Below are 26,402 nucleotides of genomic sequence, written 5' to 3' on the forward strand. Positions count from 1 at the left end.
AAAAAAAAAAAAAAAAAAAAAAAAAAAAAAAAAAAAAAAAATTAAAAAAAAACCCTGGAAGAGGCCCTACAAGAACTTTAGACCAACCCTTTATTTTACCAGCAAGAAAAAGAGGGAAGTAGAAAGTGACATTCCTTGCCAGAGTCACAGCTCTTTGGTGACCTGTCTATGCAAACTGGTGGTCCACTCCCAGCTGTGAACAGTAAGGCTCAGGGCTAAGGAGCTGACTGACTGCTTTGCTGTTTTGATCTGTTGGGAATATATCTTTATGCAGGTCTCTAGGCAGAGGTATCCCAGTAAGATAGCTGCAGTAGGTTGCTTTAACTGTTGCAGTGAGAACAGAAACTACATGTGAAAGGGAGCTCACCCCTACCAGCTCCCAGCAGTCTGCACAAGGCAGCAGCAGCACTAATGATGGTGGAGGCAAGGAAACCTCTGGTCCACCCATGCAACCAGAGAGGGGCTGTGTCCTGCCACATCCTGTCCTCTGAGTCGCAGCCTGACACCCTCCCCCCATGTGCACCTCCAGCAGAGGGCTCCCAGGGTTCAAGGGACCATCAGTAGCTCTCAGCCTTGTTCTCCTCCTGCCCGCCATCCCCCCAGCCCCCAACTCCCATTCTCTGCCCCTGAGCCTATCACTCTCAGGGCAGTTCCCCAGTGGGGACCAGCCACATGTGGCTGTTGTCAAGGTGGACCAGGGCCACTAGCGTGGAGAAACCAGAGGCAGCTGCTGCCTGAAGAGCTACTAAGGAAGAGGCGTGGGCAGGAAGGCAGCACTGGGCCCAGCAGATGAAGGCCTGTGAAGGCTGCTGCTGCGGGGCCAAGCGGCTAGCCACAGATGCCTCCTGCTCAGGGAGAAAGTCTTGATGGATTTACTTTGACCTCAAATCATGGTTTCAGGTTGGTTGGTTGGTTTTTTGGTTTATTGTTTGTTGTTTCATAATTACTAACGGACTATTTCCAGTCTTTTGTTTTTATTTTGAAAAGGATCTCTCTAGGGACAAGTGCTCCCTGCCGCCCAACTGAATAGCAGCGCAGATTAGAGTGGTATTCTCAAAGGCCTGCCCTGCCTGAGTGCAAGGGGCCCCATGGCCAGGTCCTGCTGGGCCCACCGAGACTGGGCTGGCTAGGGTCAGTGTCCAGGAGCTGTTGCTCCAGAGATAGTTGGTCTGTGAGCTGCTAGGTTGCAAAAAGGGCCAGGGTGGGAGGCTGAGAGCCAGCACTTGATGTGGCATCTAGGGGGCAGAGGTCAGCAAGTGTCAATGGGGCACAGGTGGGCTTGGTGGCCTGGAGAGAGCAAAACAAGGTCAAGTTCCAGGCAGGGGGTGCTCAGCTGAGACTCAGAGGGAGAGCCTTCACTGGAGCTTGGGTGCCCTGACCACCCCATTAGGATCTGGTTCTTGAAGAATCTGCACTGCCTGGGCACATACCCAGGTACCCAGAGAGGGTCTTACAGGAAATATTCCCAGATCAGACAGGTGCCTTGAATGGCTGCGTTTGCCAGCCCTGGTCAAAGATTCCTGACTGGCTTTCCAACTGAAGTTAGCCCAAGGTGAGGATGGCCTGATCATGGCTACTTTGCAACCCAGCCCTGGGACGGGGGGAATGTTCTCAGGGGAGGGGTGTAGACACAGGTGGCCTCCTTATGCTCATCCCCTAGGAAAGAACTGGTAGCCTGGGGAGAGGAACTTCCTGATCAGGCAAGCCTGGTTGTTTAAAGAGGTAAGAAGTACTGCTTCTCCCCATGTATAACCCCAGAACCACTGCCCAGGCCCATCTGGCCCACTTTCTTCTTCAGCCTGCATCCCCACTCCTCTGTCCGCATGACTTCTCACACTCACTGCCCCAAGCACCCCAGTCTCTATTTCCCTATGTTGTTCCTCTGTTGGAATGACCACATCCACTTTGTCCAGGCAGGGTACCATCAAATCATCCCTTGTAGCCCGGATCATATGGTGCTGTCCCAAAGAGGCTTCCCTCAGCTCAGCCCGACCAGCAGTGGGAGTCAGCAGCTTGTCCCCGGTGCTGCCTCACCTCCATTGGAACCCAGGGCAAAGGCCCGTGGCCTGGGTGGCACCCATGGTGCCTGGTATATCATGGGCAGTGACATATGTGGGATGGGTTAGCGCCATCGGGCCCCTGAGATCATGGCATTTTCAATAAAAAGATACCATCGCCATTAGCACTTAGGTCCTGGAATCCACAGCCTGGTCTCTGCCCTCCCGCCCCATGCCTGTCTCTAGCTCACACACCCAAGCCTTACCTGGCTCTCCACGCGCTGCAGCCATCCTCTCCAGGACCCACACTCCCTGCCCCTAGGTGACACTGCCCCTGATTGCAGGGCATGAAGCAGTGCCCAAGGTTGGGATTCAAGCTCAGCAGGTCTGTCCACCACTTCTTCAGACATTTTCCTCTTTTGAGTTGCTGGCTAGCATCAGACTCCAGCCTTTCCCTGGCACTTCCTTGTGCAGTTCAGCATTGCCAGTAGGGGTGCCCTGCCCAGACCTCCAGGTACTGCCCAACCTGACATCTTGTGCTCCTCAGGGAGGGGTCAGATGGGCCGGGTGTTTGGTTCTGATTTGTTAGAGTAAGTAGCCAAGTTTGGGAGCAGCTGAAGGAACTCCTAGGTCTCCCTGGACAGCTGGGGCTGTCCTGAGAACTCCCTAGAGCTGGAGTCTTTCTCTAGTAGGAGGCTTTTTAGTTCAAAGCCAAAGGGCCTTGAGGTTTGTGGAATGTCCCCATCAGTCATCTTGAGGGCCTTGGGCCACAGCATTGTCTGGGGGCATGGCACTCCCCCTAGTCACCCCAGCTGAACTGATCAGACTCAGGAGCCTCAAGTTGGGATTACCTGAGCCCATAGTCCAGGCCATCATCTAAATTGTGAAACATGAAGTACACAGAAAGAAGGCACCTAGTGCTCCTGCTGCTGCCCGTCTGCTGTCTGGATGGCAGCCTAGGCTCTTCGGGGCTGTGCTCCCTGTCTGCTGAGAACACGTGTGTGTGGTAACAAACAGTGCCGTGACAGACACCGCGTGTTATGCCAAAGCGTCTCCTCAGGAGAGCAATTTGGTAATCTCTCCTTGAGGGGAGAATTGCTCTTTGCAGTGTATTCTGTGGAATTAAGTGAGCCTCTGAGTGTCACTCCAGGGTTATCTGTGCTTCACTGGCTTTGATGGCAAAGACATGCTGCAGCCCTCATCACTTGTAATTACACGTTTCCAGAGTGAGTGAGGCCAGGGAGCAGACGTGAGTGGGCTCCCTGGCCCTCCAAGTCCTGCTGCTCTGCTTTTCTCTCACAGGCACCAGGCTGGAGGCTGAGGATGCTGAGAGCTTGGCTTGGCACAACCCTAGAATTTAGGTCAAGTGGTGCATTGCCAAGATCACTGGGAGGAGTGGGAGAGAGCTAGGGGTAGAGATCTTACCTGGAAAACACACCGCTGAATCTTTCAAATAATTTATTTTGATGTCACAGCTCCTGGCCTGGACCAGCAGAGAGGAGCAGCCTTCTGTGTTTTTCTTGGGCAATAGTCTAGTTGCTGTCATTACCAGTAGCCAGAGTACCTACTGAACCTCAGCAGTGTATCTGGTTTAAGGTATGGTCTTTGCCCTTAAGGGTCCTAGAACATGTAGCAGAAACTCTTGAACTATGCAGTGTCTAAATCAAGGTTAAGAGATCACTGATGGTGGGGTGTGGTGTCTCACGTCTGTAATCCCAACACTTTGGGAGGCCAAGGTGGCAGGATTGCTTGAGCCCAGGAGTTCAAGACCAGCTTGGGTAACACAGTGAGACCCCATCTCTAAAAAAAAAAAATTACAAATTAGCTTGGTGTCATGGTATGCACCTGTGGACCCAACTCCTCAGGAGGCTGAGGTGGGAGGAGCACTTGAGCCCAGGAGGTTGAGGCTGTAGTGAGCTATGTTTGCACCACAATGCACTCCAGCCTGGGCTACAAAGCAATACCTTGTCTTTTTTTTTTTTTTTTTTTTTTTTTTTTTTAAAAGCTCTTTCCACAGGAAGGATGATACCTTTTCTTTTTCAAAAAAAAAAAAAAGAAAAGAAAAAGAAAAAAATCACCGTCCAATAGTCAGGCATAGAATGTCACCAGTGGCTGTGCTGCGGCCACAGTGGCCAGGCCACAGGGCAGGTGCTGAGAGGATGCATGTGGGCAGCTGTTGCTGCATTGGAAAGGGACTAATTTCCCCTCCCTGTACCTCTTCTGCTCATTTGTGCATTTTGTCCTCTGTAGGTTCCCAGAGACTATGCCAGTGCCTGGCAGACAGCCAGCGCTTGGGGAAGATTTTCCAAATGAATGAGTGAATGAATGAATGAATCAGTGAATGCTGTCATCCCATGTTGGAAGTATGAAACTTGGAGTACTTGGGGTTGAAAATGCTTTAGTATTAATAAAACTATGCCTGGAAACATTGGAACAGAAATTTAAAAGCGAAACAAAACTACACAGCCATACTGAAGCCAACCCACTCTGCAGCTGCTGCCTGGTCATAGCATCTTCCAATGAGGCCATGGGGCCAGGGGTTTCTACTGCCTTGCCACAGAGCCCATGCTGGGGCTCAGGTGGGTGCTCAGCGGTTGCTCTGAGCCGAAGGTGGGGGCCAACATGCTCTTTGTCCTGTCTGCAGCCCCCACATGGTAAATTAATTGGCATTGGGGCACTGTCCTCATCAGCTTGGTGGCTGTCACTGATTCCTAATGGTCCTCACGTTTGCCTGCACACAATTGCTCCACACAGGATGTAATTAAATCCTTTGAACAGCACTTAGGGACATTTGATTATGTAGAAAAACTCCATAGAAATGTAAGCTGTTGTGTGCAGCTGGTTTACCCTGCGGTTTCCGACAGTGCTCACTGTAGTGTGAAAATTACCTGAAAGGACAGAGAAGGGAATGGAGCTAGGAGGGAGGCTGGTGGGGGTGCTGCTGTGAAGCCTCAGCCTGTCTTCCATACAGGGGCATGGCTGGGAGGGCCGGGATGAGTCTACCTGTCTGAGTGGCCCTGATTGATCCCTTGGCTCTTCCCTCCCCAGGAGCTGCCAGAGCATGACGAGCCTGTTCAGTAACACTGTGTCACCGACCCAGGACGGGACCTCCTCTCTTCCCAGGAGGCAGAACTCGTTCGCCAAGCCCCCGCTCCGTGCCCTGTATGACCTGCTCATCGCACCCATGGAAGGGGTAAGCACCTCCTGGGAGCACGAGGCTCCTCCACGTCAAAACACATCGGTTACCAGTCAGTGCCCACATGTATCTTAGACACCAAAATGGGCTCCCGAGACAACGGAGGCTTTCCAGAACACAAGTCTGCTCTGTCCAGCTTCTCAGTGAGCATTTGAAAAATAAGATGGAGCACAGACTTGCTTGGTTGGTTGGTTGGGTGGGTGGGTGGTAGGTAGGTAGTGGATGAGGCCTTGAGATTCAAGTTGCAAATCTGAGTTCAAGCCCTAGCTCTGCTCCCTACAAGCCAGGTACATTCAGCCTCAGTGACCTCATGTACAAAATGAAATGATGCTCCCTTCCCAGCCTGTCCAACAGAGTGATGGTGCGGCTCAGGGAGGTGCAGGTGCACATCTAAGCAGTTGTCAGCAGAGGCTGTGCATCAGCGTGAGGCTGAGGCTGCCCTTTCCCACCTAGCAGACACCTCGGGGATGTGGCCATGGCTGTTCCCTTCCCAGAGGGCTTCTTTGCACCTTGTGCCCACACCCTACTAGGAATGAATGCTTCTCCACCTCCCTACCTCTCATCCTAGAATCTTGTCTGAGCAACTTCAAGCCAGGGCTATGCTTTCTGGTGAGATGGAGTCTCACAGAATCAATTCCCACCTCCCTCTTTCCCTCAGCCTCAGATATTGTTGGGAATCACTGACTCCACCATAGAGTCTAATGTTAAAGATACCCTTGCATAATCTGCCACAGACAGGTTTTCTGTGGTGTGTATTCATCTGCCCTGGTCTTTGCACATCACTTTTTAATTCAGACACGGCCCTCTGACTGAGCAGAGAGTGCCGGAGGGCTCAGGATCTTTGCAAATCCCAATGGTTGGTCCATCAGATGCCTTTGCATAGACTGTTAGGAAAGCCCAGGGAGCCTGCAGCAGGCGAGCAGGCTGCTGTTAGCCAGGCTGCATGGCGCCTTCTTCTCAGCAGTCTGCAGCCAGGTGGGAGATTTGTCTCACAGCTGTTGGGGTGGCCTTCAGAAGCTCTCTCTTCTGCTCCAGCCAAATGACGGAAGTGAAATGTATCCCCAGGAAACCACATCTGCACAATGATTTCTTTGTCCCCAGAAAATGCCTATACCTTTCCCTGCCTGGCCTTCCAAGGATGTGTCTTGCCTAATATTTGTCAGGAGGCTGCACTACCTGCCAGTGCCCTCTGGACGTTCTCTGGCTTGCGGAGACAGGGTGTGGTGGAAAGCACAGAGCCTTTGGGAACCAGCAGAGCTGGATTTGCATCTGGCCCTGCCCTTTTCTGGCTGGGTGACAGTGGCAAAGCTGCTTCCTCTCCTGGAGTATCTGTTTCCTCATTAGAAAATGAGGATGATAGCACCCAATGCAACAGGTTAGAGCAGGTTAGACAAATGTGTAAAGCACCTGGCCAGGCACAGTGGCCCTTGATTGTAATCCCAGCACTTTGGGAGGCCGAGCTGGGCAATCACTTGAGCCCAGGAGTTCAAGACTAGCCTGGGCAACATAGTGAGACCTCATCTCTACAAAAATTACAAAAATTAGCCAGGCATGATGGTGCACAACTGTAGTCCCAGCTACTCAGGAGGCTGAGGTAGGAGGATCTCTTGAGCCTGGGAGATCAAGGTTGCAATGAGCCATGATCGTACCACTGCATTCCAGCCTGGGCGACAGAACTCAACCGTGTCTCCAAAAAAACATAAAGGTGCATAAAGCACCTGAGGCAGCAGCAGCAGTGAATGTGTGCCTGGCGAGCAGTGCCTTCTTGTGCCCAGATCCCTCTTCTGAGTGCCAGGTCACTGCCACTGTCCCTCCAGGCCTTTCCTGTGCTCCTGGGCCTCCTGGATCCAATCACATCCTTGCATGCACATTCTTGCAGTCCTTGCACGTGCTTGGTTGTCCTTCCCTTGTTAGGGTTATGACCCTCTCCTGCGTCCTCCTTTTAATGAGATGACCAAAACTGCAGAGAATTCTCCAGCTTAAAGCTTCTCAGATACCATAATCACTTACCCTGATTTATGTGCCATACCTTGGAGGAAGAAATACAAACCTAGCTCCCTTGCTTTTCCAAGTTTTCTTTACTGCTATTGACTGCCATGCAAACCATTTCAGTGACTTACTACCGGCCTTCCCTCCTGCTTGCCCTGAGGGCTGCATTTCCCAGGGATCCCTGCTCCTCGCTCCTCTGAAGGGTGTTTGGACTCTCCATCTTTACCCACTTGGGCCTTCTGAGGCCTTTGCCTGTCTCCCTTTGCATTTCTCCTTTTGCATTCAGGTCCCCAGATTACTTGTTCCATTAATGTTGCATTGGTGTTTGGAGACCAGGAGGGGAGCAGAGGGTAAAGATGGAGACTGGCTGTGACTGCCACCTCTGCCCCCATGAGGCTTAGGTCATCTGGGGCTGGCAGGCTCCTCTCATCTCTCTGGCCTAGCTGCCGTGTCACCTCCTCTTTGAAACCTTCCTTGCCTCTTCTCCTTACCTTCCTGGACCCCTTCATTCCCCTCCCCACCACTGGGCCCCTGGCATACCTGGATGTTTTTTATGGTACTTGAGACAATCAGCCCTCCACATCCATGGGTTCCTCATCTATGGTTTCAACCACGGATTGAAAACATACATATATATTTTTGAGACAGAGTCTTGCTCTGTCCCCTAGGCTTGAATACAGTGACAGTGATCATAGCTCACTGCAGCCTCGACCTCCCAGGCTCAAGCACTCCCCCGACCTCAGCCTCCTGAATAGCTGGGACTACAGGTGTGCACCACCACTCCCAGCTGATTTTTACATTTTTTGTAGGGACAGGGTTTCACCATGTTGCCCAAACTGTTTTCAAACTCCTGGGCTCAGGCGATCCATCGGCTTTGGCTCCCCAAAGTGGTGGCATTACAGGCGTGAACTACCACGCCCAGCGAAAATATATATTTTTTAATTCCCCAAAGTTATGAAAAGCAAAACTTGAATTTGCTACATGCTGACTACTACACTGAATCCATGTGAATGAAGTGATATGTAGGCATTCTGTTAGGTAATCTAGATTATAAATAATCTACAGATGATTTAAAGTATACAGGAGGATGTATGAAGGTTAATGGAAACACCATGTCATTTTATACCAAGGACTTAAGCATCTGAGGATTTTGGTATCTGAGGGGTGTCCTGTAATAATCCCCCAGGGATACAGAGAGGCACCTGCGCCTGATTGGACTCAGGACTTAGCTCTGTGCTTGCTGCCCACCCTATAGTCCCTGAAGGCAAGGACTGCCCCTCATCTCTGTGTCCCCAGCAGCTGTCACAGGGCCTGGTACACATTGGTAGTCAGCAAATTTTCTGGAATGGTATGGGGTCCAAAGCGGCATTGCATTTTGGGTCTAGTTTGGCATAGAAAGCAGAAGAGCCAACTTAGAAATCAGCCAATAGGCTTTTCATGGCCACTCTTGGGTTGAACCTGGGGGCTTTCCCAAGATGATGAAGCAGAAGGAAGGAACTGGGCCTGTTCTTGAGGAGCTTTGAATCTAGTGAGCCCCCTGCCTCTGCCAGCCAGCACAGTGATTTCAGGGTGGGGGCATGGTCCAGTCAACACGCCTGCAGGCCCCACCCCAAGCATGGTTTCACTGGCCGAGGTGTCCACGCTGAGCCAGGTGAAGGCGGTGACTATTGTGGGGGCTCTGTACTTGAGGCAGAAATCAACTTGGTGGAGGCCACGAAGAGGTGGAGGGCAGGAGGTGGCTCTGCCTTGACCCATCCCAGTGCTTCCCCAGCGCCACAGGTCATCCTGGAAGGGGGTCCTCTGAGTGTATAAAAGCTGTACCATGTGTTTTCGAATTTTTCTCCCTGCGGACTTTCCCATGACTTAAAGAATAAAAGATGCTATCAGGATTAGTGGTAGCTGGCTTCGGGACAACCTAATTTTCCTGTAGGGGTGCTAAGAAGCGGGAAGATTATGGACTTAAGCCTCAAACAAGTTAGAACAATGATCAGAATAATGCCTTTGTACACTAGGAAAAGGAAAAAGACCTGTCACCAGCATTTCAAAAAACGAAATGCTGCCAGCAGCACCCTGAGTTTCTGCTGCCCTTCAGAGCTGTTTGTGTGAAGAATGCGATGGGGCCCCTGAACCCACCCGCAGGCTGCAGTCTTATCTTGAGGTGAGGCATGCAGTTGGAAAGCACATCCTTAGTTCCCGATATCTACAAATACAGTCTTTTGTGAGTCAGGTATTTGAACGCAGGGGAAGGAGTTTGGCTGCTTTAAATGAGACAGAGTGAAACCTTTTTAAAGGTATTAAAGTAAATCATCAGAGCAAGCACTATTCCTTTTCTAACTAAAATGATCCATTGTGTATCAGTAAAAACACTTAACTGAAAAGTTGAAGTCTAATTAGGAGTCGTCTCCATCCCAGTTGTATTCATTCATTCAGCAGATATTTACTGATTTGTGCCAGGTACACACTGTCCTAAACCTGGGGAAGACAGGTGAAAATCTGGGCCAGGGGCCTGTGTTCTCATGTCTGGTCACTCACAGACTGCTAAGGGTGGTGATGGAGGCCAGCACCCGAGGCCAGTGGGCCATGCCGAATTGTGGCAGGTCAGCCTCAGTGACCCCATCATCTCTGGAGGGCCCGGCACACATCACCTGCACTGCCCAGGTGGAGGAGGAGGCCTGGATCATTTTCCTGCTTCTGGCGGCAAGCACCCCCGCACTGCTCCAGAGGCCACAAGAGGGCGATATGATACCGCCAGCTGGCTCCAGATCTGCCGCTGTCAGCTGCCAGGCAGAGTAAGACCCTGCTCCACATTTTCAGCGAGAATACACATCAAAGCCAGAAGTCCAGGGTTGTGAATCACTGACACTTCAAGACTAAAACGATTAGCCTCTTCACATGGGGCATATAATTATTTGAACAACTGCCTTTGTTTAGCCGCAGTCCTATTGCTAAGGGACTAGGTCAGACAGTATGAAAAGTGGAACAGAATAATATTTTACCATAGGCCTTACACCAGTATGTGATTTAATTTGGCTTAAGGGAAACATTGTCATGGCTGTTTCCTGGAACCACGCTGTTCTTTGCTGTCAGGATAGGGCGAACATGTCCACTTATCTTTGAGGAGGGCCCAGTTGCATTTGCACATGAGCCATCATCAAACATTAAGTCAGATCCTATGTGGTCCCCAAAGGAGAAAATGTCACGAAAGAAAAGTTACAAGTGTTTAGCATGAAAGGGACTACTGGGACGTGTTTGTGTCTGTGGCATTAGTTTTTAATTAAATTAGAGTGAAGGATAGTAACCCATGTCTCTGACCTGGACTTCCCTGCTTCTTGCCCTGGACTGATCTGGACCAGTCCTGTCCCCACCACCGCAAGGCACAAGGCTGCCTCAGAGTTCTCTCCAGTGTCCTTCCCTCAGCAGCAAACTTGTGGCAGGGCTCAGCAGGGCTGCTGTAGGCAAAGCCACTCGTCCACTCAGATCCCAAATCACCCCTCAGTTTTCAGTTGGGGCCTTCGTCCAGAGCCAGCAGCTGCTATAATCAAGAAACCAGATTTAAGGAATACCTTAGGTTTGGTCAACTTACTCTTCAAAGGTTCAGATTTGGGGATCTTTTTGGATCCTTAGAGTTTGGACTTGCTCTAGTTATAGAGTCTCTGTTATCCTTATTTTTATTTCCCTTTAGTTAAATTCCCTGTTTCCTATATTTAAATTTAAAAACCAAGGTTCTAGGACAGGTAGCAAGAGCAAATGACTTTGATCAGAAAAAAAAGGACATCTCATTCACCTTGGCTTGTGATTCACAAAGTGTGGAGTCACCTGTTTATAATCCTAGAAACTTACTCAAAACTTCTTTATGTCTGTTAGCTTGCTGAACTGCTTTCCAAGCACTGGAGCTCAGTGCTTGGCGCTGAGACTTCTCATCTAAGAGTAAAAGCAGGCATCTAGCTCTGCCAAGGGCTCCGCCGTGAGAGTGGCTTGGCCTTGGTTGGGTCATGACTGTAATCACTGCCCTGGGGGAAAGGACTCCCTTGTGTTTTGTAAGATACCCCTTGCAAAATCAAGTAGCAGGATAAGTCGGCTTCTCCTAGAACAGATGCAACAGGAATGAGACTGAGCACGTGGCTGCCTGTTTTCTAAATAGATTGGGGGGCTTGGGTATAGCCAAGGAATTTTTGTCCTTAGAAACAATCAGACCTAGATTCCAGTATGAGGTAGAGGATGAGGCCCTTGAGACTGGCAGCCCCATCACCAGGCTGTCTAATTGATTTCTGATTGAGACATCTGTAGTGATATTCAAATGAGGACAGACGTCACCCAAGGACAACAAGCATTTTCACAACTGATTAGGAGGAGGAAAAATGGAGGCAATTACTTGCAAGCTGTCTGTATGACTAAAACCAGTGGTGGCAGCACCCAGGATAACCAGCAAGCTCTTACGTAAGTGGCATTCTCACCTGGATGGCTGCTGTTATGTGAGTGTCATCTGGGTGCTGGCTCTATTCTAGCTGGTGTTTAACAAGCAGCCATCTTAGTCTTACCCTGGCAGGTTCCAGGCAGGTCAGGGTCTTCTGCCACTAAGGGTGGAGGGATCATTTTTACCAGGTCAGCCAAGATAGAGAGAGAGGCTCCCCTCCGCCCCTCCAACCCTGCCCACTACACAGAGGCTCCTGCAGCTTGAACAGTCCCTTCAAGCTGATTTGGCTGATGTTGGACCCTGGGTTTCAGGCAAGCCCTTCTGGCTCTTGCTGGCCATTGGTCACGTTTCTCCAATACCTTCTTAGGTTCTTCAGGCAAACAAGTGGGCTGTTGTTTGGCCAAAGAATACAGTTGAATGGGTTGAATGTTCACTTTTCTATTTCTGGCTGGAATACAGTATCTACAGTCTTGGTAGGCTTCAGTCACGGTTGAGGGTGATTTCCAGGAGGTGTGTGATCTTTGCCGAAACTGTATGTATCTACCCATGATGACAGGATTTCCCAGAAGCATCACAGAAAGGGCTCCTCTACCTTAAACAGTTCTGTTTGATAAATTTATTCCATCAAAAATATGAGTCAGGAAAAAATTTGAAGCCCTATACACAGTTCTGGGGTATCTGGATACCCTGCAGCCCTTTGCCTCTGGAATCCTTACTGTAGACAGTAAAGTCCATTTCATCCCAAATCTAATCAGTCTGAAAGCTCATGGACCCAGGCATTTTCTTTCTTTCCCCCATGGTGATCAGAGATTTTCATTCCTCTGGCCTTTGATACTGTGAACCCCTGAGAGGCCTGCCGTGTCTGCCAGTAAAAAGGAAACTCCCCGGTGCCCTGTGGGGGTCACCTGTAGATCCTCTAACCTTGGCGATACACAGGGAGCACGTCTTTCTTAAACTCCAGATTAGGACATGATCAACATAACATTCGCTATGAGTGCTTTCTGAAGAGCTCAAGACCTGTACTCACCAGGGCATATACAGAAGGTCCCCACTGACCAAAACGGCAATCCAATTAGAATTCACCACCCAGTGACACATTCGGGATCCATTGGGGGTTGCCTGGGAGAACTGTGGGCTTGGAAACTGGACTTCAGGGTAACTGCTTGGTGGTGGCTCAGTAAGTAGGTGTGGATGATAGCCTTAGTGACGTGGAGATGAGGTGAGGGGGAAGTGACGACATCTGTCTCTCATAGTCTCTGGGTTAAAATTCGGAGCTGGATGTTCCAGAGAAACCATTTGTCTGTTTTAGCCACAGAATGTTTGTAAACACCAGAGAGAAAGGGAATGAATACTACTGGAAAAATGATTATGAACCAGAAGAAAAGAATAGTATAAATAATAGGGGCGGTGTCACCTTATTCCAAGCACTGAAGACAGTTGTAAATTCGCATTTGACCAATATGTCCGGAGTGCACACCAGTGCCAGGCATGGGGCTAGATGCTTTACCCACTGTGCAGCTACCTTGGCCTCATAGGCCTGTGAGGAATGGATGTTAGTGCTGTCCTGTGGGTTTGGAAACCAAGGTGCAGAGAGGTTAGTGTCTTGTTGGAGTGCTCAGATCCCCTACCCTCAACCCTATGGTTTCTCACCCCTTGCCTCCTATCTAGCAGTTCCAGATGCTGGGAGCACCCTGACTTGGCAGACTGCCCCAAACTCTGTGGCAAGGCCTCCCCTCAGAACCCTTATTCTTTCCCCAGCATGCAGCATCCCTTCCCAGGCCACTGGACACAGCTTTTCATCCTCTGGGTCCATCTGGAGACAGAAACCACAACGTTCAGTATAGAGAACTATTACCTATGAGAAGCAAGTAATTGTAAGATATAGGGAAGCTGTGTGGTTCTCTAGGGCTGAGGGAGTGTACCCAGTAAAGAATGAACATGGGAGGAGGTGTGGTTCAGCCCACAGGACACAGAGATATGTCCACTGTTTGACCAGGCCAGAGCCAGTCTGGAGTTGCTGGCAAGCGGTAGCCCCCTGAGTGTGGGCAGGAGAGCAGCCATTAGCTTCCAGCAGTGATGGGTGCCAGGGAGTCCAGGCACCTGCACAGGCAGGAGGCCTTGGGAGTGTGGGGGCTCTGGTTTCCATGTAGAGAAGGATGTGGGAAGATCATCACCAGGCCGAGACTGCAAGGTGGCAACGGGACAGTTCTCTGGGCTCGCGGCTGGGCAGGCCTCTGGATGTCCTCACCCATCACTGACCCAGGCCGACAGGAGGTCTCCTGCCTCCTCAGTGCCCCTCAGTGCACTCCACTGACACAGCTCAGCACCCTGCATGTCGTGGGAGAAACAGCCGAAGGAATGCAGCCTGTCTCAGTGTAGATGGTGACAAGGGCTTCAGGACCTGAGAGACAGTAAACTGACAATAGCTGTGCAAAGCCACCTCCAGTGCACTCACTGCCCACCCTGTCAGAAGGAACAACCCTCTCCTTGTACAAAGACTGCACCTTCACGCTACCCCATCATCACCACGCCCCAGGGCAGCCCCGCGATACTGTGCATGGTGGCCTGCCTGCCCAGCACTGTGTCTTTCCCCTTTTCTCTCACCTGGCCTGGCACACAGTAGGTTCTCAAGCATCATTTGCTGCCTGGACTCACACTGCCACAGTCAGGGTCACAGCCCCTTGGTGAGAGCATAGGGCGGCACCCCTGGGGAAGGGACAGATTCTAGTGCACCTGGCCCTGTCATCTTCTGCTTTCAGAAATCCCATTACTAGAAACTGCAAAGGTCAGAACATCTGAGTCTTTGTTAGAATCTGTTGGAGATTCTGGTAGTTGCTGCTGTAAGGCTGGTGCATGAGCCACTTTATTGTTCAACCCTAAGCATTAAGAGGCCAGCAGACTCCCTTTCCGAGGCTGACAGGCCCAGGTGCTGAGTAGTGTTTCCTTGAATGTCTCTCCTTTGTAGGCTGCCTGATGATATGTAAGCTGAATAGAGATGTCACTTGCTTTCCCCTTTTCAAGTTCACATTGGATTATAGCTAATCTTTCAGTGCAAGGACAGCACGCATACACCAGAGGCAGAGCTCACAAGTTTCCTGGGCATTGTCTCTAGCATGTCCAACCAGTTTCCCCCTTTGAACAGGAGCTGTCAGCCTGCTGTTCTACCCGTCTCCCCACAAGCCCACACGTTTCAGAGAACAGCTGCGGCTGTCACCTGCCTCATTTCACACAGTTTGGACAGGGGTCCCATTTGGGGGCCTTCACCCAGGGTTGTATGCATGTGCCAAGCTCGGTACCAGCTCCTAGGCAGGATGCAGGGAGGACCCAGACCTCCAAATTGGGATATGAGGTTCAGAGAACAGTCTCCCTATCTCCCAGCCTGGATTTCAGACTTCTCCTCACCCACTAAGGTCACTCTTACTGAGTCCCAGCAAGTCTCCTTGTCTCCTCTCTCGGTGGGCATGCCCTGGTCTGAATTACTCCCGGGCATAGCCCCCTCTCCCTCAGGCAGGCAGGCTGCCTCTCAATGCTTTGCAGGGCTCAGCTTGAGAAGGCATGGCAGGTCCTGACAGCCAACAAGAACCACACTTTCTTGCCTGATCTTCAGCGCCCTCCCAGTCTGGCTTCCATGTCCCTCTCTAGCCTTGTGCTCACCTGGCAATAGCATGTGCCCAGGCCAGGCCTTCCCCAGTTCTCATGGACCAGAGCAGCCTCCTAGGTGGACCCAGTGTCAGCCTGGATAGGCTCTCCCAGTTCTGGGGTTGCCATGCTGCCCTGAGGCTGTTACGTTTGACAATACCAAGTTTCACTCAGCAATGGCCTCTTGTGTGCATTTTAGTTTTCTAAGTACATCATCATAAGTTTGCAAGCAGGGACCATGTCCTAAATTTATCTGACTTCCCTACAATCCCCAGTAGGCACATGACAGACACCACTCAGTGGCTGATGGGAAAGCCAAGGCCCAGCTTGGGAGACTTCTGACAACAGGGCCACAAGAGATGCCCCCCACCCCTGGTGGAGTGTCGGAGCAGACAGACAAGCTGCCTTCAAGGACATGCATTCTCTGATCATTAGGCTTGTGCCGCAGATGAGGTTTTGTGGGTAGAGTTAGCAGGGTTCTACAAAGAAGTGCTGCCAGTGAATGTTTGCTCTGCGTGGATTCCAGCCTCACTTCTCCTTTTTTCAGCTTGCCAAGCTTCCGTCCGGTTCACACAGTTAGGTGCTGTCATTAGGGACTTGTCTATGAGTGGCGTGTGTCCTGGTGAAGGCAGTAGCCTGTGGGATGACATCTGACAGAAACTTACTGCGGTTTGGGCCTGGGTAGCAGGAGCCCAGGGAGGACCTGCGGGGCTGGGGCTGGCATCTTGTCACAACAAAGCCCTGTGACTCTGGACCAGTGGAGGGTGGGTCCAGTTTTACACATGGCAAGTGGCTCAAGCCCTACCCTACCCATTCTCAGGCAGCACAGTTCTCACTGAGCAGCAGGTGGCCATTACTGTCACAGCCGCTGACCCTGTCACCAGGGTCAGGGCAGCATCAGCTGTGCCACTGCGGCTGATTCGAGGTATTCACGTGGCACCTCATGGTGTGGTGGCACTGCCCTCCAGGCAGCCCCTGGAGCACCTCATACCTACGGAGCCAGCTGGGGAGCTCAGGTGTGGCCATGGCAGGACATGGGGCCCAGGTGCTACAGCTCTTTCTCTGCCATGTGCTGACCAGAGCTCACCTAGACAGTGTCGGGGTCGCTGGTGACGACACCCCTACTTCTCCTGCCTAGGTGCCACTTGCACAGATGATTAATTTACCTCTTTGGGAAATACTGTAGCTCTTTTGTTGTTGTTGTTGTTGTTGTTTTTGAGATACAGTCTCACTCTGCCCCCCAGGCTGGAGTACACTGGTGTTTGGCCCACTACAACCTTCGTCTCCTGGGTTCAAGCAATTCTCCTGCCTCAGCCTCCTGAGTAGTTGGGACTACAGATGCATGCCACCACACCCAGCTAATTTTGTATTTTTAGTAGAGACGGAGTTTCACCATGTTGCATTCCTGACCTCATAATCTGCCCGCCTTGGGCTCCCAAAGTGCTGGGATTACAGGCATGAGCCACCGTGCCTGGCTCATACTGTAGCTCTTACAGCAAACAAACGAAAAACAAATTGGCCTAATAATTTTTATTTCTGCTTTCGTTAGATGGAGCTAGACTTTTTTTTTAAAAAAGAAAGAAAACAAACCCCATAGGGGTTTACAGAGACTGAACATCCTGCCAGGCATGTGTCACTTCGGGTTAGCCAAGTGCCCTGCCACCCTCAGCCAAGTGCCCACGGCAGCACATCAGACGGGTCAAGCAAGCACATTTGCTTCCCCAGGCATAAGCGAGTGGCAGCCTGGTGGGTGTCCGCTTGTCAGCCACTCCTCAGCAGACGGGGTTGGGGGCAGGCCAGCCCCGCCCCTGCCACCCAGTGTTGCGCAGGCTCTGTGGACCTGGGACCTTCTTGGCAGGCTCTGGACTGCAGCAGGAGCTTCCACACCACCTCTTTGTTCACCTCAGTCTGTGTGAACCCAGCTTCCAGGACTGTTGCCTGCTGCTCTAAGATGCCCGTGGCCTTAGCCTTGTTCTGCAATGAATGGGAATGAGCCTATGTCTCCTGTGGCCCTGTGCACACCCTGCCTTGGGTCCTCATGCCCCGCCTGTCAAGAGGGATGGGAGTCATCCATGTGTTGGGTCCCCTGACATCCCCAGAGGGAACAAGTGGGGACAGCACCTCCCGAGCCCAGAGCCAAGGGGCCACTCTTCCCTCAGAGGAAGTCACAAAAGGTCCTAGAACCCAGCCCATCCCCTTCTCCAGGGGCTGTCATGCCAGCCCCCAGACCTCCCATCCTCCGATTTTCTAGCCTCTTGTCCATTGAAATGGAAAATAGATCTTGTTTTGAGAGGGGCCATTCTCACCCCTTCTCAGGGTGCCTGTGCAGTACAGGCCGGTCTCCCACCCACTCCAGGCTCTTGTGAACTTCAAGAAACTGTCCTCTAACCTTCTCAGGACTGTGAGGCAGATGGACGCTGCCAGGCCAGCCCTTGCCAGTCCACGAGCAGGCATGCCAGTTGGTGATGCTCCTGCAGGGCTGCAGCTCAGCCTGTGCCCCATGGCGCCTCACACCCCACGGCGCCCCACACACCCGCAGGCCTTACCTCCTCATACTTGTATCGTCCAGGCTATAGCTCAGGGTTGTCCTGGTGCCTGAAACCCCTGCCTCCTGGGCCTCCCATGTCAGCCTCTCCATGCTTGCTCCACAGGGCCTGATGCACTCCAGCGGCCCCGTGGGCCGGCACCGGCAGCTCATCCTGGTTCTAGAGGGGGAGCTCTACCTCATTCCTTTCGCCCTCCTGAAGGGAAGCTCCTCCAACGAGTACCTCTACGAGCGCTTCGGCCTCCTTGCTGTCCCTTCCATCCGTTCCCTTAGCGTGCAGTCCAAGGTAAGGCTCACACACATGGTAGGGGGCCAGGGGCTTGTTCTCGGGTCTCGAGGCACTGTCTATCTGGTCGGACTGGGCTGTGTTACTAAGGCATAGCTGTGATCTCCTCAAAAGTGTTGATTTTATGATTTGCATGCAGGTTGCATAACCTTAGAGTAGGTCTGTCCAAAAGTGGGGCTCGGCCCTCATGGCTCTGGCCATTCTTTGCTGCCTCGGGAAGCCACAATTTGTGTCATGTCTAAGTTTCTTTGCTGTGACATCAGGGTTCTGAGCTGCTCTGAGGTACACAGTGAAGCTTGAGGCCTGACTGAGCACCTGAGGGGGCTGGTCACCCACCATCCACACGATGCCCAGTGGGCAGAGCAGAGCCACCAAATTCACCTGGCCCTTGAGCTGACTGTTGGCTGGGCCCCAGGCAGGGAAGGCAGACAAGCAAGAGTGGAGTCAAGTAGAAAACAGCCCAACAGGCCAATGGAACTAAAAACAAGTCAGGTGGCTTTCAGGGGACAGGCAGGGACTCAGGTCTCATTGAGCAAGAATAATCAGTTTGGAAAGAAACACCCAAAATCAAGAGAGTAACAGTGGGCCACCCTGAGTCATGGGTCTCACCCCACTGCCACCCTTGGCCCTGCCCACCTGATTAGAAACTTTTGAGCCAAACTTTAATTTTCTTCCCCTTCTCCAAACTCTCAGAGACCCCCACAGGGCTCCGCACCCGCCTCGCACTCCACTTGCAGCATCCCTGCCTGCTCGGCTGCAGGACTGTCTTTACCACAGGGCTTGCATTGCTCCATCCTCCAATTCTGGATGCCCTCGAGCTGCCAGCTGTTCTCAGAGCCCTCAGACCCCATCTGCCCTAATACCCCATGGCGGATGGGACAGGTCTTACCCAGATGGTCCTCTTTACAGTGGTGGAAAGCATAGGCGGGGTTAGGAACGAAGGCTGGGCCCTGTGCATGGGTGGCCCCCACAGGACCTGTCTTGGCCGCTTTGATGACTTGCTCATAGGTGTGGCCTAAGTGGGGTCAGTTTCTGCCTCATGGGTTTTTGCAGATCTGAATTTTGACCATTTTTGTAGCTGGATAATACTTTTCTTATGAAGCAAAGAATCAGTTCAAAGTGAAAGAAGTTATTTTCTCTAGGTTTCTCAAGTTTCCATGGCTGATTCTGAATCCCAGATAGGAATCGAGCTGGCCTTCTCGACACTCCTGCCACCCAGTGGCCCACTGCCCTGGCTTATAGCAGCACTCTGGGTATCAGATGCCTCCACCTTCAGAAAACTTTTATTTTGATAACAACAGCCAGCTAGCTGTTTGTAGCTTAACCAGAGACCCGGAAGAGGCCATCTCCTGACAGGCACCTGGTGTTTCTCTTACCCAGAGTTTAAGGCATCACCAAGCAGAGGCACCAAAAAATTATTTTGAAGTAACTTCATACTTATTGTTTCCCAAAAAGTACCAAAAGTCATCATAGGGGAAACTCAGGCAGACATTATTGGGCTTCTTTATGCTGATTTTCTCATTCAGTGATACTTTATCTACTTTGCAGCATATAAAGCAGAAGGGAACTAGAATCTTGTCAGTATGTAGAGCTTCTTAAAGGACTTAGTTTAGCTCTGTCTCCCCAAGACTGACTTGCTTGTTTGCACGATTTAAACAAAATCACTGTTCAAAGTCCCTGACTTATCAGGAGTGGCTTTCCTCTTATTTAGGAGCCACACAGGGAGGTCTGTGGGGATGAGGATTGTGGAGCAGGCTGGCCATCCTGGGTTCCATGGGCTCTCTCCACTCTTGTCATATCAGGGCCTCCTCCCCCACTCCTCTCAGGACCCCTACCATCCAATCCTGATGATTTTCAAGGGCTCATCACAGCAGGCGTGATTCTCAGTAAGTTAGGCACCGGTGTCAAAAAGATGTTGAAAAATAAGAGTGAATGAGGTGACTGGGGAAACAGGTGGATTTAAGCTCAACCAGCAGAGAGCTGGCCATCCCTGTGCTCAGCTCTCCACTGCCGGGCAGCCTGGCTGTTCTGACAGGTGGTCTGCTTTGTCCCCTCCCCTCCTAGTCTCACTTACGGAAGAACCCGCCCACATACTCCAGCTCCACATCCATGGCGGCTGTCATCGGCAACCCCAAGCTCCCATCAGCCGTGATGGACAGGTGGCTGTGGGGGCCCATGCCATCGGCTGAGGAAGAGGCCTACATGGTGTCCGAGCTGCTGGGCTGCCAGCCCCTAGTGGGCAGTGTAGCCACCAAGGAGAGGGTCATGAGCGCCCTGACCCAGGCTGAGTGCGTCCACTTTGCTACCCACATCTCCTGGAAGCTGTCGGCCTTGGTCCTCACGCCCAGCATGGACGGCAACCCTGCCAGCAGCAAGAGCTCCTTCGGCCACCCCTACACGATCCCTGAGTCCTTGCGGGTGCAGGACGACGCCAGTGACGGGGAAAGCATCTCAGACTGCCCGCCCCTGCAGGAGCTGCTGCTCACGGCCGCCGATGTCCTGGACCTGCAGCTGCCCGTGAAGCTGGTGGTGCTTGGTTCCTCCCAGGAGTCCAACAGCAAAGTCACAGCCGATGGAGTCATCGCGCTGACAAGGGCCTTCCTGGCTGCCGGCGCTCAGTGTGTCCTCGTGTCTCTATGGCCTGTGCCAGTGGCTGCTTCTAAGATGTTCATCCATGCCTTCTACTCATCCCTGCTGAATGGCCTGAAAGCCAGCGCCGCCCTGGGGGAGGCCATGAAGGTGGTGCAGAGCAGCAAGGCCTTCTCACACCCCTCCAACTGGGCAGGTGGGAGTTCGGCCGGCTGCGGGTGCCTGTCAAGGCCTGGGGCTCAGTCCTCACAGCCCCCTGACTTTATTCTACAAGTGGGGTTGGGGAGGGGAGGGGAGGACAGGGCAGGGCCAGCTGCAGAAGACTCAGGGAGAGAGCCTGTGTGCTGAGTTTTCCTTCTGCCAAATGAGTTTTTCCTACTATTAAGATCATCTTTGGGGCAGGGAGCAACTGAACCATTTGCCATGGGAGTGTGAATGTGAAACTCCTCCTGATGTCACTGTACACTGGATGACCCATTCCATTGCACCCTCACTTAAACCATGACTGTAGAAAGGAGTGTGTGGTAGAAAGACTTAGGATGGATCTAGCTCTATGTCCTGGCTGTGTGGCCTGAGATAGGTTACTTACGCTCTCTGAAGCCGTGTCCTCAGCGGTAACAAGGGGATGATGGTGGTGCCGATGACACCACCCGGTCCACATTTGAGAAGATCTATGAGGAGTGTACTGAATATTTTGTGAAGCTTCAGGCCCTGCATGTTCTAGAATACATTCTCTTGGTGGGCCTGCCTGGAGGGTCTAGGGAGTAAAGAGAGAATGTTCCTGTGACATCTGTTCACAGGGGAGGTGGGAAGGCAGGCACGTACAGAGCTGCCTCTCAGCTCTAGGCAACAACCTGCTTCCCCTGGGGTCCCTGTGGAAAGCTGCCCACAGCAGCCACTCAGAGGGCTCTGCTGTGCAGGAGACCCTGCCAGGCCAAGAGTCACAGAGTACAAACCAAACCCTGGGGCTATTCCCTCACTGGCCTCTCGGCCAGCCAGGGCTGTTTTACCCACATGCCTCATGATGCATCAGCCTGTGGTCTTCTCTCAGCATTGGCCCTCGAAACTCCCCAGGGTGTTACGAAAATTTAGAGCAAAGCAAAAGTCCCCTGCCATGGGTAACGTCAGCCATAACTGCAAAGCAGAGTGTCTGAAAGTGTCTCGAACTTTGGGAAACAGAGGACTACCAAAAATCCTGTTTTCTTAACATAAATCCAGTTGACACATCCTGATACTGCTGGTGTCATTTTCCAAAAGTGGGTCAGCCCTGGGGTGGAGCCACAGCACTGCCAGGCCCTGTCAGCCAGCAAACAACACAGCTGCAGGGGTGGCTGCCTGGCAGCCCCAGGTGCTGGTGCCAGGTGGATGGGTCATGCTGTTGAAAGATGGAAACATTTTGCTTACTTTACAAACACAACTGGAGTATTTTTCAAAGAGCTATTCAAAAAACAAAATAGAATTGTTCCTGTTTCTTCATGAGGCTGAAAAGCATTTAGTTGGTCCAACAGGCACATACCCCGCCCTGCCTACTCACCTCATGGCCATCCCTTGGTTCTGCCAGGCGGAGCATGCACAGGCAGGCACGGAGGGCTGCTCACCTGCTTCTGCTCTTAGGAGACACAGAAAGTAGAGGTGACCCCTGTGGCTTCCATTATTGTCCTCATCATACAAGTCCTGTGCGACATGCTCCTGGCAGTCAGAAGGGGCTTTGGGCCCCACAGCATCCCACAAAACCTACTGCAGGGCTTGTGGGGACCTGGCCCCTTTCCTGTCTCTGCAGGTCTGTCCAGTGTGCTTACGGGCATGGCATTTTGAAAAGGGTCTTTGTTTGTTTAGTTTTGTTGATAGATAATGTAAGTCACAACTTTGTTGCGGATGAAACCATTTTTAGTGATGCTCTCCTGTTCCCTTTAAAAAGAGCTCATTCTCTTAGAAAACCCTTTCCCTACATGATTTGGGGGCAGGCTGGTCCTAAAGTTGCCCGTGGGCTTGAGGAACCTGCTCCCCCAGGCCCTGTTTTGGAAGGCAATGTGGAAAGGAACGGTGGGATGCCGTGCTCCTCAGCCCAGCTGGTCTTCCCCAGCCGAACTTGTTTGCTGGTTTAGAACTGGATGAGTAGCCACTCCCTGCCTCCCCGTGGCCCCAAGGAGGAGATACGTGCACCTCCCCTGCCCTGGCATGTCCCTTCCTAAAGGCCTGAGGATAGACACAGATGAAATTTCAGGGAAAAAAAGGCAGGTTTTCCCACTGTACTTCCCTTGGCTCCTTTCTGCAAAACAGCAGGCCCCACTTACCTGAACAGTTAAGCAATATTGATTCTTAAAAGGAAGGGGACAAAGGGGTGCCACATCACCATCCAGTGAGTCAGATGCCCCAATCTAGCCTGTGAGCTGCTCCCCTGCCAGGCCCTGCTCTTTCTGCTGGGTTAACCTTGAGGCATAAGTGAGCCCTAGAAGCCGGGGTGGGGCTGGGGTCTCCAGCCGCTCTGCTGAGGGTGTCCTCCTTTGCTCTCTGCAGGGTTCATGCTCATCGGGAGTGATGTTAAGCTGAACAGCCCCTCATCACTCATCGGCCAGGCCCTCACAGAGATCCTGCAGCACCCGGAGCGCGCGCGGGATGCCCTGCGAGTGCTGCTGCACCTGGTAAGGGGGTCGGGCACCCTGAACTCAACAAGAGCTGCCAGTGCTGTGCAAGAAGGGGAAGGCAAGGGTTTCCTTACATCGGGATGTGAGCAGGTGGAGAGGACATCATGACTGGGGCCATGTCCAGGACGGCACTGACCGGCTTCCGCAGACGTCCCTGGGATAAGCCTGCTTGGGAGACCCATGTCCCAGCAAAGCCTGATGCACAAAGTGGGCAGCATCCCCAGGGTGCTTCTGCAGACATCCCCGGGATGAGCCCACTGGCTTGAGGGGTGGGCACGGTGGGTGGTGCCATACAGGTGGCTGTAGCAGTACTCGCCAGGACCCTGGGGGAAGGGCAGCCAATGACAGTGACCCACACCCTAGCAGCTTCCAGGTCATGTGGCTTTGGGCACGTCACTTTGGCTCTCCGAGCCTCAGTGCTCTCATCTGGAAAGGGTGATAACAGTTGAATATTTCAAGGTTATCATGAGGATTTGAGAAAATGCGAGTACTCGCCGCACAGTAGAGTCCTATTTTACCATCAGATGACTTCAGTCTGCCCCTAATGAGTCCAAGTTTGATCATGCCCTTGACCAGCCTGCCCCAACTTCTGTGGAGCCCAGGTGAGAGCACAAATGGAGGGCCCACATCTACAGGTGCAAATGTTATCAGTGGAGTCAAGAAGCAGTGACATCAAACTTGTTTCATCCTTCTACCTCGGGAACAACCTGGAAGGCCGTTTCAAATCATTTAGAGTGCTGTGCCAGAAAGACCAGCCCTAGCCCACCCCACATCTTCCTAGCCCAGTGCCAGCCTGGGGCCCATGCAGTGTGGGTGAACAGCCATGCCACAGCCAAGCTCCTTCCAAATCTGCCACAGACCCCAGGGCCTCCTTGCAGGCTGGTTGCTGCAGCCTGGCTGCGTCCATGGTTAAGATGGAGGATCTAGGGCAGCATCCATGCAGGCCTGGGAGTGAGCATGTCTCCTGGGCTATGCAAACTTTTTGCCCGTGGGTTGGGTCTGATCAGGTCCCTCTGTTCAGACCTGTGGCACCTGGGCCTGTGTGTGGTAGCTCTCCATGCACCTCTGAGGATAGAGTCACACACATTTCTTAAGCTTAGGGTCTCCTCAGGCCTGAAAGTAATCAGTATGTGAACACTGTGACGAGCAAGCCCCCAGCATTCCCCCAGTTGGCTCAAGGAGGCCAACGCCCAGGGTGCTAGGAGGCCCTCTCCATTGTTACCCCGTATCTGGAAACTGCCTAGAGCCTTTCAGTTCTCAGGTCCCGTCACCCGCAAAGTCCCTCTGTCCTTGCTGCCACTGCACACTGCTTTTTTGGCGTAATGGAACTGCCTTCTCTACCCATTAGCCACCTCCTCCCAGGCCAGGCCTCTCAGCTGCCCCCACGTGGCCTTAAGGCCCCTCAGGCCCATTTAAGGGTTTCCTCTTTTTCCTTTGATCTCCTGGGGTGGATGCAGGAGTGTGGGGGCCATGGGTCAAGTTCCCCAGCCCCTACCTTCTAACACCTCCTGGATATTCCTTGATCCAGTAGGCAGTGTCTTGGAGGCCCGCCCTGCCCAAGTGACAGCCAGGGCTGATCTTCTGCCTTCCCAGGCAGGCTTGTTTCCTCCTGGCTGATGTGAGTACACACTTCCGTCTGGGACGCCTGTGCTCTGGCGTCCCAGTGTTTACTGTTTAAAAAAAAAAAAAAAAAAAGCCTCAGGTCATCTTGGAGCACTCATGCCCCTCCACTGAGGGCACATGTGCCTCACAGGGCACCAACATCCCAGAGTGGACAGGGGTTTCCGCTAGGGAGAGGCCCAGGGAGGCCCGATGAAAGCTGTTTGCACTACTGTTATTTGGTGTTTTTTTGTGGGGGATGGGGTATAGACCTGGGGTCTCACTATGTTGCTCTGGCTTGTCTTGAACTCCTGAACTCAAGTGATCTACCCGTCTTGGCCTCCTAAAGTGTTAGGATTACAGGTGTGAGCCACTGCGCCTCTCAGCTGTCCCCACTTAGCCTTGAGACCCTGCACTACTGTTAAAACACTCACTCATGTAGTTCATGCAGCAGTGACTTGGGTGACCAGCGTAGAAGTGGCAGGCAACTGTTCAGGCCCTGGATGACAGGAGGACACTTCCCGGTGGAGGGAGGTATAGGCTCCAGAGGCCAGTGCGGAGAGACGAAGGCTGAGTGGGAAGAATGGGGAAGAAGGGCATTGCCAGCCAAGACCCCATGATGGGGCTGGGCTGTGGGCAGCGAGGGGGGTCCTGAAAGGCCTGAGGGTTTATCCTAGTGGGCAGGAGCCATTACATGGTTTGAGGCAGGCCCGTGTGTTCAGACACATTGCTTTACTGTCTGTGGAGAGTGTGCAAGGGGTTGGTTTAGGGGAGGGACAGAATCCTTCTGTTGCACCAGCCCTCGAGGGCTCTGATTATAAAATCCTTCCCTTCTGTGCCCTCCCTCGCAAGATGCCTGGTCAGTGCCCCACTGTCACATCCTCAGGCCTGGCCATGTGAGGTTGCAGCAGTCAGCCTTGCTTCACCCCTGGGGCTTTGTGTACCCTCAAAGCCATGTGGACAGAAACCAGGGCTGGCCTGGGTCTCTGACTCACCCCCAATTTCCCCCCAGGTGGAAAAGTCCCTGCAGCGCATCCAGAATGGGCAGCGCAATGCCATGTACACGTCCCAGCAGAGCGTGGAGAACAAAGTGGGCGGCATCCCTGGCTGGCAGGCCCTCCTCACCGCTGTGGGCTTCCGGCTGGACCCCCCAACCAGTGGCCTGCCAGCAGCTGTCTTCTTCCCAACCTCCGACCCGGGTGACCGGCTCCAGCAGTGCAGCAGCACCCTCCAGTCCCTGCTGGGTGAGGCGTGGCAGGCTGCGGCGGCTGTAGGGGCTGTGCGGCAACAGGTCTGCGCTGACGCCAGGGTGGAATAGTGGCTGCCTTGGGCCCGCATTCATGGGAGGATGCTGATCTCCCAGCCCTAGGAAGCAGGGCGCTGTTTCTGAGAAATGGCAAGCGGAAGTCCCAGCACAAGCATCTTTCCACCCTGGAGGAAACAAGTGCCATATACCTGCTGTTTCCATCTGTGATGGCAGGCATTTGCGCCCAGCTGGCACTG

At 52.5% G+C, this 26,402-nt stretch overlaps 1 protein-coding gene across 1 annotated transcript in view; it reads left to right on the plus strand.

Annotated features, from left to right (window-relative positions):
- Positions 1–26,402, plus strand: part of LOC108515740 (tetratricopeptide repeat protein 28) — a 52,138-nt gene that overhangs the window by 11,567 nt on the left and 14,169 nt on the right. Inside the window, exons 2-6 of the mRNA XM_017852868.1 lie at positions 5,046–5,190; positions 17,887–18,066; positions 20,131–20,851; positions 23,173–23,297; positions 25,912–26,143. Of these exons, the coding sequence (XP_017708357.1) occupies positions 5,046–5,190; positions 17,887–18,066; positions 20,131–20,851; positions 23,173–23,297; positions 25,912–26,143 (1,403 nt within the window). The remainder of the gene's footprint in view (positions 1–5,045; positions 5,191–17,886; positions 18,067–20,130; positions 20,852–23,172; positions 23,298–25,911; positions 26,144–26,402) is intronic.

Source organism: Rhinopithecus bieti, unplaced genomic scaffold (assembly GCF_001698545.2).
Source record: "Rhinopithecus bieti isolate Rb0 unplaced genomic scaffold, ASM169854v2 scaffold_2314, whole genome shotgun sequence".
Classification (NCBI taxonomy): Eukaryota; Metazoa; Chordata; class Mammalia; order Primates; family Cercopithecidae; genus Rhinopithecus; species Rhinopithecus bieti.